This window comes from Danio rerio, chromosome 18, assembly GCF_049306965.1.
Source record: "Danio rerio strain Tuebingen ecotype United States chromosome 18, GRCz12tu, whole genome shotgun sequence".
NCBI lineage: Eukaryota > Metazoa > Chordata > Actinopteri > Cypriniformes > Danionidae > Danio > Danio rerio.
Genome location: NC_133193.1, coordinates 691,751 through 705,000, shown reverse-complemented (window position 1 = coordinate 705,000; position 13,250 = coordinate 691,751). Strand labels below are relative to the sequence as shown.

The 13,250-nt window shown below is 36.6% G+C and overlaps 1 protein-coding gene and 1 long non-coding RNA gene across 2 annotated transcripts in view; one reads left to right on the top strand and one right to left on the bottom strand.

Annotated features, from left to right (window-relative positions):
- slc24a5 (solute carrier family 24 member 5) overlaps positions 1 to 11,880 on the top strand; it is a 14,077-nt gene extending 2,197 nt beyond the window's left edge. Inside the window, exons 2-9 of the mRNA NM_001030280.2 lie at positions 476 to 655; positions 944 to 1,027; positions 1,885 to 1,988; positions 2,078 to 2,178; positions 3,288 to 3,571; positions 4,972 to 5,178; positions 10,003 to 10,104; positions 11,157 to 11,880. Coding sequence (NP_001025451.2) covers positions 476 to 655; positions 944 to 1,027; positions 1,885 to 1,988; positions 2,078 to 2,178; positions 3,288 to 3,571; positions 4,972 to 5,178; positions 10,003 to 10,104; positions 11,157 to 11,479 — 1,385 coding nt within the window. The 3' untranslated portion in view covers positions 11,480 to 11,880. The remainder of the gene's footprint in view (positions 1 to 475; positions 656 to 943; positions 1,028 to 1,884; positions 1,989 to 2,077; positions 2,179 to 3,287; positions 3,572 to 4,971; positions 5,179 to 10,002; positions 10,105 to 11,156) is intronic.
- On the bottom strand, positions 7,481 to 11,499 carry LOC141378780 (uncharacterized). Its single transcript, XR_012394122.1, has 2 exons — positions 11,071 to 11,499; positions 7,481 to 10,984 (listed from the first exon to the last, which is right to left on the bottom strand). It is a non-coding gene; the product is annotated as an uncharacterized lncRNA (long non-coding RNA).
- Positions 11,881 to 13,250: the final 1,370 nt, after the last annotated feature.

Sequence of the window (13,250 nt, the reverse complement as noted above, 5' to 3'; positions counted from 1 at the left end):
TACTGTCAAATTTAACATCAACTCTGATACTTTCAACTCTGTTATCGTCAACTTTGTTACCATCAACTTTAACGTCAACTCTGATACTTTTTTTTTACTGTTCTCGTCAACTCAATTATCGTCAACTCAATTATTGTCAACTCTGTTACTGTCAACTTTAACATCAACTCTGATACTTTTTTTTACTGTTATTGTCAGCTCTGTTATCGTCAACTCTCGTCATCAACTCTGATACTTTTAAGTCTGCTATAGTCAACTCTATTACTGTCAACTTTATAATCGTTACTTTTAACTCTGTTACTGTCAACTCATTGTGTATTATACAATATACCTGCAGTTCTGAAATGATTTGTGTGTGTGTGTGTGTGTGTGTGTGTGTGTGTGTGTGTGTGTGTGTGTGTGTGTGTGTGTGTGTGTGTGTGTGTGTGTGTGTGTGTGTGTGTGTGTGTGTGTGTGTGTGTGTGTGTGTGTGTAGAGAATGCGAGTGAGTGTGTGCAGCCACAGTCGTCTGAGTTTCCTGAAGGATTCTTCACGGTGCAGGAGAGGAAAGATGGAGGAATCCTGATTTACTTCATGATCATCTTCTACATGCTGCTGTCCGTCTCCATCGTGTGTGATGAATATTTTCTGCCATCTCTGGAGGTCATCAGCGAGCGTAAGCAGGTTTAGTCTGTTTGTGCAGTTTTTCTTGGTGTTCTTTGACTAATATGACATGGTGAAACCTGCAGAAACTCTTTATGAGGACATGCTGGATGCCCTTGTCAATTAAAACTATTTAATGGGTATTTGTCACACTGAACGTTGACCACAGGTTTTCTGTGAGGGACGAGTTAAGCGAAGCGCCATATAATGCATGTTTTTATGGTATTAAGTACATTATGCTTATGGAGAGTCCTCATAAATTACTAAAACCAACATGTTTGTGTGTGCGTGTGGGTTTCAGGTCTTGGTCTCTCGCAGGATGTTGCTGGAGCCACGTTTATGGCTGCGGGGAGTTCGGCTCCAGAGCTCGTCACTGCATTTCTGGGTAAACAATTACATTTAACACTGATCTTGCTTATATGTTGAGGACTACAGAACTATCGGGTAGATATATGAGAGAAAATATTTAACATCTCAGTGCAGAGATCCGTCAGTGTCGCCTACTTTTACTGCAGCACTGGTTACATATTTAAAGGTGCAGTATGCAGGACTGAACTAGTGGACAAACTAAGTATTGCAGTCCCAATTCAAAATATAGGAGGGTTTTTTTTTTCACAGGCCACGCACACACAGGTTGCCAGATTAACAACACAAAGTGTGCCTGATCAAGCCTTACACTGTAAACAGCATTTTTAATATCCGTATTACTATTATTTGCTAATGAAAAAGCCCCTCATGTGTATTCTGAGGCTGCTGCTGTCTTCCAGAGTTCACAATCATGCACTGAGAGCCTTCATGACTGAAATTAAATGTGCTGTTTGTCACCAAGGCATACAGGGATGCTGAAATATAATGGGTTACACTGGCAGTGGGCGGAGTTACAGATCAAAGCAAAGACAGACATTCTGACACAGACGGCGCATTCTCAAAGCAGAGGAACTGACCTCAGCACTGTGTCTCAGATAAACATGCGCTCATTTAGCGTGATTCTGAAATATCTGCAGACGTATGATGGTGTTTCACGCTTTAGAACATCCATCACAGCACCATTAAAAGATCTAAAAACTGAATGTAAAAATAATTCATTAAATCTCTAATGTGTTTGTGTCGTCTGTTCATTTATTATGGAGGAAAGCTGGAGCTGCAGCGGTGTCCCTGCTTCAGAAACACCTGCACTGTTACTGTTGATCATTTGTTTCAGACTGAGGATTTTGAGCATGTGTGTGTGTTGTTCTTGCTCAGGTGTGTTTGTGACGAAGGGCGACATCGGCGTCAGCACCATCATGGGTTCTGCTGTCTATAACCTGCTGTGCATCTGTGCAGCGTGCGGCCTGCTGTCCTCTGCAGTGCGTGACTACACACACACACACACACATGTTTGTTTATGCTGATCTGACATGATGTTTATGCTGATCTGTGTGTGTGTGTGTGTTAGGTTGGTCGTCTGAGCTGCTGGCCGTTGTTCAGAGATTGTGTTGCGTACTCCATCAGTGTCGCCGCCGTCATCGCCATCATCTCAGATAACAGAGTTTACTGGTGAGCCTCCCATCACTCCTCACTTTATTCTCTGAATACTTTGTATCTCACAGTAATGACTGTCAACATTTCTGATTTACTTTTCACTATTTAGACCTTTCATTTTTGGATTTCAAATTAGTTTTTCAGTTCTGACATTGTTTTTTATTTTTACAATTTTTGAAATTTTTATTTACTTTTCACAGTTTTGACGTTTTTTTTCCCACAAAATTTACGTTTTTTTATTTCTAAATTCTGCCGTTTTTAAAACATTTTATTTACTTTTTACAAAATTTACGTTTTTTCGACGTTTTTTTTTTTTTTTTATTCACTTTTCACAAAATTCATGTTTTTTAAAAAAATTCTACATTTTGACGTTTTTGAATTTTTTTCATTTACTTTTTTTTTCAATTTACATTTTTAAGAATTTTCACAATTTTTGTTTTTTTATTGTTTTATATATTTTTTACAAAATGTATGTTTTTTTTCAATTATCTAAATTTTTTACTTATTTAATTTACTTTTTACAAAATTTAAATTTTTACAAATGTTCACAATTTTGACATTTTTTACATTCTTTAATTTACTTTTCACAAAATTAAAGTTTGAAGAATTTTTACAATTTTGACGTTTTATATTTTAATTTTGAATTTTCATAATTACAATTTTTACATTTTTTTTATTTTTAATTTTCAAAGTTTTTACTTTTTTTGGAATTTCTGAGTTGCTTTTCATAATTTCTTGTTTTTTGGAATTTAGAATTTACGTAATTTTGACATTTTTTTTATTATTCGCTTTTCACAGTTGTGATGTTTTCTGGAACTATTGAATCTTCACAATCTTTTGATGTTTTTTGAATTTCATTATTTAATTTTCACAAAATGTACGTTTTTATGAATGTAACAATTTTTATGTTTTTTGAAATTTGTAATTTTCACAATTTTGACGGTTTTTTATTATTTAAATGTTTTTTTATTTTTAAATATGTTCGTTTTTTCTTAGATCAGTTTTATGAGTTTGTAGACATTCTAATAAGCTGAACACTTAAAAAACGTGAATAATTGTACTTTTTAATAGTTCGAATAGTTTATCATCTCTGAAAAGTGTAATCTCTCCATGTGTGTGTGCAGGTATGATGGCGCGTGTCTCCTGCTGGTGTACGGTGTGTATGTAGCTGTACTGTGTTTCGATCTGAAGATCAGCGAGTACGTGATGCAGCGCTTCAGTCCATGCTGCTGGTGTCTGAAACCTCGCGATCGTGACTCAGGCGAGCAGCAGCCTCTAGTGGGCTGGAGTGACGACAGCAGCCTGCGGGTCCAGCGCCGTTCCAGAAATGACAGCGGAATATTCCAGGATGATTCTGGATATTCACATCTATCGCTCAGCCTGCACGGACTCAACGAAATCAGCGACGGTATGTACAATAACTATTCTTAAAAACACTTTGAGAAGCAAAATTTCTCCTGCATATAACAATAAATACTGTAAATGCATTAATTAATGCAAATAGTTATAATACAATTTAAAACTTTTTGCGTCTCACGATTTCAACTTTTTTTGTATTTTAACTTTTACGTGTCGCGATTTTGCCTTTTCTTGTATTTACATTTTTACGTCTCACTACTTTGACTTTTTTTTCTTGTATTTTGACTTTTATCTCTCGCAATTTTGACTTTTCTAGTATTTAGATTTTTATGTCTCACGATTTAGATTTTTCTAGTACTTAGTCTTTATGTTTTGCAATTTTGACTTATAGTTTGAGTTTTACATCTTTACTATTTTCTTGTATTTTACGTCTTGCAATGTTGTCTATTTTCTAGAATTTAGACTTTTACGTCTCTCAATTTGGACTTTTTTAGTATTTAAATTTTTACATCTCACAATTTTGACTTTTCTTGTATTTTGACTTTAATGTCTCGATATTTTGACTTTTGTTTTATTTTGACTTTCACAGCTCACGATTTTGAATTCTTGTATTTAGATTTATACGTCTCGTGATTTTGACTTTTCTAATATTTAGATTTTTGCAGCTCGCAATTTTGACTTTTGTAGTATTTAGATTTTTATGTCTTACGATTTTGATTTTTCTTGTATTTTGACTTTTATGTCTCGCTATTTTGACTTTTTTAGTATTTAATTTTTACATCTCACGATTTTGACTTTTCTTGTACTTAGATTTTTTTGTCTCACTTTTTTGACTTTGCTTGTATTTAGATTTTTGTGTTTTGCAATTTTGACTTTGTCTAGTATTTAGATTTTCATGTCTCACGATTTAGATTTTTCTAGAATTTAGTCCTTACGGTTTGCATTTTTGACTTTTCTTATAGTTTCAGTTTTACGTCTTATAATTTTGACTATTTTTTTGTATTTTACGTCTTACGATTTGTACGTCTTGCGATTTTAACTATTCTTGTATTTTGAATTTTACCTCTCGCGAATTTGACTTCTAGTATTTAGATTTTTATGTCTCGCGATTTTGGCTTTTCTTGTATTTTGACTTTTATGTCTTGCGATTTTGACTTTTTTATTATTAAAATTTTTACATCTCACGATTTATATTTTTTTGTATTTTGACTTTTACGTCCCGCAATTTTTACTTTTCTAGTATTTCTTTGATTTGAAAAGACCCTAGATTTTTTATTATTTAGACTTTATATGTTGTAATTTTGACTTTTCCTATGGTTCGAGTTTACGTCTTACAATTTTGGCTATCTTCTTGTATTTTAGTTCATGCCTTGCAAATGTTTTATTTATTTACTGTTTTACTTTTTTTCTTGTAATTTGAGTGTGAGTGTGTGTGTGTGTGTTTTTCAGAGCACAAGAGTGTGTTCTCCATGCCGGATCACGATCTGAAGCGAATCCTGTGGGTTTTGTCTCTTCCGGTCAGCACTCTGCTGTTTGTGAGCGTTCCCGACTGCAGGAGACCCTTCTGGAAGAACTTCTACATGCTGACCTTCCTGATGTCCGCCGTCTGGATTTCTGCATTCACTTATGTGCTGGTCTGGATGGTCACAATCGTGGGTAAGTCTGATAATTACCACAGTAAACACTCCCACAGAGCATAATCATACTCACAGACTGAGGTGGCAAACAGCCGAGTAATCAGACACATCTGCTCTCGGTTTGACATTTTTCATTAGCAGTCAGCATTTCATTAATTACTGCAACAAGAGACTTTCACTTTGGTAGAAAATTACTCATGTTTTACTTTTTTCTTTTGGTTGATGTCTTAGTAATGACTTTTGTTGAACATTACAAGTTGTTTGAGTATTTAGTTGAAAATTAACCTTGCTTAAAGATTTTAGTTGAAAATTATTGACATCTATTAATGATTTCTGTAAAAAAAAAAAAAATCTTTGTAGTTTCTGGTTCAAAAATTTCGTTTTTGTTGAAAATTAGTTCAAGAAATAATTATTATATTATAATTAATTATACTAGTAATGATTTTTATTAAAAACTAATCTTATCTTAGTAATATGATGTTGAATAATATTTTAAAGATTTTTTTAATTTTAAAGACGTAAAAATCTAAATACAAGAAAAGTCAAATTTGTGAGACGTAAAAGTAAAATACAAGAATAGTTAAAATCGCAAGATGTACAAATCTAAATACAAGAAAATGGACATTGCAAGAAGCAAAATACAGGAAAATAGTCAAAGAGATATAAGATGCAAAACTCAAACTATAAGAAAAGTAAAAATTGCAAAACGTAAAGTATAAATACTAGAAAAATCTAAATCATGAGACAAAAATCTAAATACTAAAGCAGTCAAAATTATTCAAGCAAAAAATAATGAAATAATAACTAATATATAATTCATTTACAACTAAATTCTTTAAATCTTTGAATAATGTATCATCTTAGTAAAGATTTCCATTGAAAATATATATTCATATAATTTTGTAGTTTTTGTTTGACAATTAATCCTGTCTTACTAATGATTTTGTTGAAAATTAGTACATTTGGAGTAGTTCTTGGTTGAAAATAATTAATATCTTAGTAACAATTTTTGTTGAAAATTAATGATTATTTAGTAACACTATTTGTTGGAAAAATAAATGTATTTTTCTTAGTTCTTTTATATCTTATATCTCAGTTTTCAGTCATGTCTTGATTTTCATTGAGAATTAATTTTGTTAAAATATAATTGATTTGATAATTTTCAGTTTTAACAATTTTAGTCAAATTTATGAAAATAATTATCAGTAATTAGTAAAAATGTATTATTTCTAAGAAAAACATTTTTGTTAAAAAAAAAGTCAAATCTTTAGTTAAAAAAATGAATCTTTTTTTTGTTGAAAAGTGTTTCCTGGTAAAGATTTTCATTCATATATTATCAGTATTTTTTATTTGAAGTTGAAAATTAATAATCTTGGTGAGGTTTTCATTGAGAATTATGTTTTTCGGGGTGGTTTTTAGTTGAACATTAATCATCTTAAAGATTATAATTGATAATGAATCATATCTTAATAAATATTTTCATCGAATATGACTTTTTGTAAAATTTGTTGATGAAAATACATCAGTGATGATTTTTGTTGAATAAAATTTGTCTGTTTTGAGTTGAATATTTATCATGTTAGTATTGATTTTATTGAAATAAATTCTGTAGTTTTTGGTTTAAAGATGAATCATATCTTGAGATTTGATGTTGTTGTTTGACCCATTCTGTGGTGAAGATTTAAGCTCTTACCTTGATAATACCCTAAGTTTGAGAGTGAACCACTGTCAGTACACACTCATCAACCCAAGAGCACACACAGATCAGAACTTTATTAATGAAGCCGCCATTTCTCTTCATGCATCTTTCACTCTCCACAGAATCTGCTGCTGCTTTTCCTCCGTGTGTGTCATGTTTCCGTTCAGCGGTGTGTTTTGCGTGCGTATAGTGGTGATTATAGTGTGTGTGTAGTCGTCATGTCGGATCGGTCACATGCTGTGTGTTCATTCCTCAAATACCAGCTGAGGATTATGATGCGCCGCAGGAACATGTGATGCAGCACTGAATAAGAGGATTATTATCCTGCACAGACTCACATGAGCACCGGCGGAGCTTTAGAGCCCGCTGGAATGAGCAGGTACCGCTGGAGATACTGAGAAACACACACACAGAGGAACACAGCCTCAGGACAACATGCGCGCGCGCGCGCACACACACACACACACACACACTCATTCATTCATTCACATGGAGAGTTTGAACCTTCTGCCCCGATGAGTAAAACTCAAGAGTCCCGTGAACGCTTCATCTCAGTCTGACACAGTTTTACAATAAATAAAGGTTTTAGGAACTTTTTTTATAGAAAAGAGGGAAACAAAACTTTCAAACCTGAGTATTTAATGATGCAACTGGCCTAAACAGGAGTCATTTTAACCAAAAACCGTGAAAAAAACAAAACTTTTAGCAAAAAACTTCAACCAAAAACAAATCTAATAACATAAAGAGAAAATCTCTGCTAAGATCAGTGTTTTATACAAACAGAACAGAAAAGTGAAGCTTTCAATAAAAAAACTGATTATAGATTTGAGTAAAAAAGTCATTTTCAGCCAAAACCGACAACTAAACTAATAACTTTCAGTGAAAAATCTTTACTGAGAGTAATTTTAACCAAAAAAACTGCAAAAATTAATTAAATTAAATATTCTGTGAAAACCTTTGTTAAAATAAAAGTACTTTTTAATCAAAAATATAAAAAATGTGTAACATTCAACACATTTATTTTATTAATATACAAGTAATCTTCAAGCAAAAACAGCAAAAAGAGGTCTAATAACTTTCAGTAAAATCTTTACTACAATAATACCTTTTATCCAAACATGACTCAATACACTCACCGGCCACTTTATTAGGTACACCTGTCCAACTGCTTGTTAAGGCAAATGTCTAATCAGCCAATCACATGGCAGCAGCTCAATGCATGCAGACATGGTCAAGAGGATCTGCTGCAGGTCAAACTGAGCATCAGAATGGGGAAGAAAGGGGATTTAAGAGACTTTGATCGTGGCATGGTTGTTGCTGCCAGACGGGCTGCTCTGAGTATTTCAGAAACTGCTGATCTACTGGGATTTTCACGCACAACCATCTCTAGGGTTTACAGAGAATGCTCCGACAAAGAGGAAATATCCAGTGAGCGGCAGTTCTGTGGACGCAAATGCCTTGTTGATGAGGCCAGAGGTCAGAGGAGAATGGCCAGACTGGTTCCAGCTGATAGAAAGGCAACAGTAACTCAAATAAGCACTCGTTACAACCGAGCTCTGCAGAAGAGCATCTCTGAACACACAACACGTCCAACCTTGAGGCGGATGGGCTACAGCAGCAGAAGAGCACACCGGGTGCCGCTCCTGTCAGCTAAGAACAGGAAACTGAGGCTACAATTCACACAGACTCACCAAAACTGGACAATAGAAGATTGGAGAAACGTTGCTGCTCTGATGAGTCTCCATTTCTGCTGACACATTCAGATGCTCGGCTCACAATTTGGCCTCAACAACATGAAAGCATGGATCATCCTGCCTTGTATCAGCGGTTCAGGCTGGTGGTGGTGGTGTAATGGTGTGGGGGAGATTTTCTTTGGGTCCATTAGTACCAATTGAGCATCAACGCCACAGCCTACCTGAGTATTGCTGCTGACCATGTCCATCCCTTTATGAGCACAGTGTCTCCATCTTCTGATGGCTACTTCCAGCAGGATAACGCAGCATGTCATAAAGCTCAATCATCTCAGACTGCTTTCTTGAACATGACGATGAGTTCACTGTACTCAAATGGCCTCCACAGTCACCAGAGCTCAATCCAATAGAGCAGCTTTGGGATGTGGTGGAACGGGAGATTGGCATCATGGATGTGCAGCCGACAAATCTGCAGCAACTGTGTGATGCTATCATGTCAATATGGAGGAAAATCTCTGAGTATTAAGGCAGTTCTGAAGGCAAAAGGAGGTTTGACCCACTACTACTAAGGTGTACCTAATAAAGTGGCCGGTTATATATGTATAAACTTTCAGGAAAATAAATAAAGTTTAACCGAAAATGACTACATAATTGTGTAACTTTCAGTAAAAATCTTTAATAATATAAAAGTAATTTTACTACAAAAAAATTTACCTTCAATGAAAATCTTTACAAGTAATTTTCATTCAAAAATGACAAAAGATTTCAATAAAAAAAATTAAGTAAAAAAAAACTACTGGAGAAAGACTGAGCTCTGTGTGTAAAGCTGGAACTGGTGTGTGATGATCAGCAACGTGAGCTTCATTCATCACACACACAGTGATTTAGTGCAGGATAATGAACCCTGAACACAGATAAATGGCTAAACACACTGAAATAATGAAATGATCCGCCCAGAGTCCTGACCTAAACATGATGGTCAACAAGAATTTTCTGTATTTTTTTTCAAGAGAGATCTGACACAGGCCAGACAAAGAGCGTCTTCTGGTTAATTAACGCCTCACAGTTGAAGAGTAAAGTATTTGCAATCCTGTGAAATTCATTACATTAGGCAAGTCGCCGGGCAACAGTGGTTTAATCTGTAGCTAATCAAATATATATATATATTATGTTGTAAGTTCTAATAATATTAAAATCTTATTACCTTAGCAGTTTTTACATTTTTATTTATTCCACACAACCTAAAAGAAATCAGACTTTCTCCAGAAAACAAAACTAATAATGTGGAAAATGTCCTTATTTAACAGCACTTATAAATATTTGAAAAATAATTCATATTTACAGGAGGCCGAATAATGTTGCGCTCACACATTTTAGAGAAATTATCTGAGAACAAACAGCTGATGGTTTATACGTAATTGCTGATAAATGAGAGTTTCGTGTTTGTGTCCAGGGGAGACTCTGGGAATCCCGGACACAGTGATGGGAATGACTCTTCTGGCTGCAGGAACCAGTATCCCCGACACCGTGGCCAGTGTGATGGTGGCACGAGAAGGTAAACACAACTGAACAAACATGATTACACCACTCTCTGGAGTACTCCATTCTCATTGATCAATTATCACACTCTATGTAAACATATCCAGGAAGTTATCTCAGAATAAACCCTGACAGCTCTATCAGTACCAAATCATTTCAGTATTCAGACACTAGATGGAGACAAACAGTCAAAAACACAAAGCTGACAGAAACAGCTGATGGAGTATACACTAACCTGAACATTACTCAGACACTAGATGGAGACAAACAGTCAAAAACACAACAGAAACTAAACAGCTGATGGAGTATTCACTAACCTGAACATTACTCAGACACTAGATGGAGACAAACAGTCAAAAACACAACAGAAACTAAACAGCTGATGGAGTATACACTAACCTGTGCTTTATTCAGACACTAGATGGCGCCAAACAGTCAAAAACACAACAGACACTAAAACAGCTGATGGAGTATACACTAACCTGCACATTATTCAGACACTAGATGGCGCCAAACAGTCAAAAACACAACAGAAACTAAACAGCTGATGGAGTATACACTAACCTGCGCATTATTCAGACACTAGATGGCGCCAAACAGTCAAAAACACAAAGCTGACAGAAACAGCTGATGGAGTATACACTAACCTGCACATTATTCAGACACTAGATGGAGACAAACAGTCAAAAACACAACAGACACTAAAACAGCTGATGGAGTATACACTAACCTGCACATTATTCAGACACTAGATGGCGCCAAACAGTTAAAAACACAACAGACACTAAAACAGCTGCTGGAGTATACACTAACCTGCGCATTATTCAGACACTAGATGGCGCCAAACAGTTAAAAACACAACAGACACTAAAACAGCTGCTGGAGTATACACTAACCTGCGCATTATTCAGACACTAGATGGCGCCAAACAGTCAAAAACAAAGCTGACAGAATAAAAACAGCTGATGGAGTATACACTAACCTGCGCACTCCAGACCGCCGTGTAATAATCTGCAATCATCATCTGTACTTTAAGCACACTCAGTTGTGTTCCTCCGTGTGTCTCAGGTAAATCTGATATGGCCATGTCCAACATCGTGGGCTCTAACGTGTTCGATATGCTGTGTCTGGGCCTGCCGTGGTTCATCCAGACGGTGTTTGTTGACGTGGGCTCCCCGGTGGATGTCAACAGCTCGGGGCTGGTCTTCATGTCCTGCACGCTGCTGCTCTCCATCATCTTCCTCTTCCTCGCCGTGCACATCAACGGCTGGAAGCTGGACTGGAAGCTGGGTCTGGTGTGTTTGGCGTGTTACATTCTGTTCGCAACACTCTCCATCCTGTACGAGCTCGGCATCATCGGGAACAATCCCATACGCTCCTGCAGCGACTGAACACTGCTCTACAGCGCCCCCTTATGGACAACACAAGGACGTGACTCTTTATAACCCTCTAAAGTGCACAGGTTCATTACTGAATACAAGAAAATAGAACTGCGAGACGTCAACTCAAAATACAAGAGAAGTCAAAGTGCGAGATGTAAAAAATATATGCACATAAATGAGGATAAACTTTTTATTTAATAAGACAAAACTGCATAAAGTCTGATGTGAACACTGCTCAACAGCGCCCTCTCATGGACAACACATGGATCTGACTCTTATTAACCCTCCAGAGTGCAAATACACTAACACAACGTAATATAACCAAGTTAAAATGGCAAGATGTGAACTCAAAATACAAGAAAGCAGTCAAGATGCCCGACATAACAAATGTGCATTAAAATGTAAGCCCTTAAATGATGAGGAAAACCTTCTTATTCAATAGAAAATGCTCTGATGTGAAGAGATTTAGTAAATAACATCCAGCATCCGCTTCACCCGTAGAGTGAACACGCTCGACAGCGCCCTCTCATGGACAACACAAGGATAGGACCTTTTTAACCCTCTAAAGTGCACAAGTTTTACAGTTCTACACATCTTATTAGCTTTGTGTCATCTACTTTATGTGCATTTTGGATAAGGAGATGGATGTGCATCTATTTTTGAAGAAGATGTAAGCACATAAACAATAAGGATAAAGTTTTATTCAATAAGAAAAATGCTGGGATGTGAAGAGAGTTAAGGCCCGTGCACACCGAGACGTTTTTTGCTCGCGTTTTCCATCAACGTTTAACTCCTCGTAACTAAATAAAGGGCGTCAATGTGATCGTGCACACCAATGCGCAAAACACCCGGCGCAAAATCGTCATTTTTTAAAAAACGTCTCATGCTTGTTTTTTTGTCCACCAATCAGATCGGCACCTTTGTGAACGTGCACGGAGCTGCTGAAGTTACCATAAACAGCAATTGGAGGCGCTCAAGCGCAAAACTGTCAATGCAAGCACACACTGAAGAAGATGCCCAGAGGTGATATGAACGTGGAGCTGCTTACTGCACTGCTGAACAATAATCATTTCTTCATCGCTAGAGCTGGAGCTGCTGCTTGAACCATCCATGCATGTTCGAGTCTCCAGTAAATTTAACAACAAGCATGTGACTGTGAACTTCCGCTGCTCTACTTCTTCTGTGTTATAACCGGGTGTCAGAAGCTTAGAGTTGTGCAGCGCCATCTAACGTCAAGTTACATTTAGCATACTCTTCTGCTTGACGCCAGTGAAAAGCGCTTGGGTTTGAACACTGAAAAACGTCTCGTAAAACGCTGACGATAAACGCAAACAAAAAACGTCCCGGTGTGTAGGAGCCTTTAGGGCGTACTCACACTATGCTATCCAAACCGTGCTCAGGCCTGTTTCCCGGATGGTTTGAGAAGTGTGAGTGCGCTGAATCAGGCTCATGCTGAGCGCGGTTCACTTGGGCTTTGGAAAAACTGAAAGCAAGACGTGACTTTTAAGGGACTGTTCCATATGGATTTATTAATCATTCTTACAGTTCAGTGAACGCAAACTGCCGTAGATTATTAAAAACGCAAACCCCTCACTGCACGACAGCTGCAGCTTCAGCAGACCTCCTCATTCCTGCAGCGCGAGGGCTTTATGATTGTTTGTCAAAAGTGGCGGATCTGTTCGTGAAATATCTGACTGCGTGTCCCCGCATCCCTAAAGACTAAAGCGATATAACTAGAGAAACGCCCACTGTGCCCAGGCCCGATTCAAGGCAACTGTAC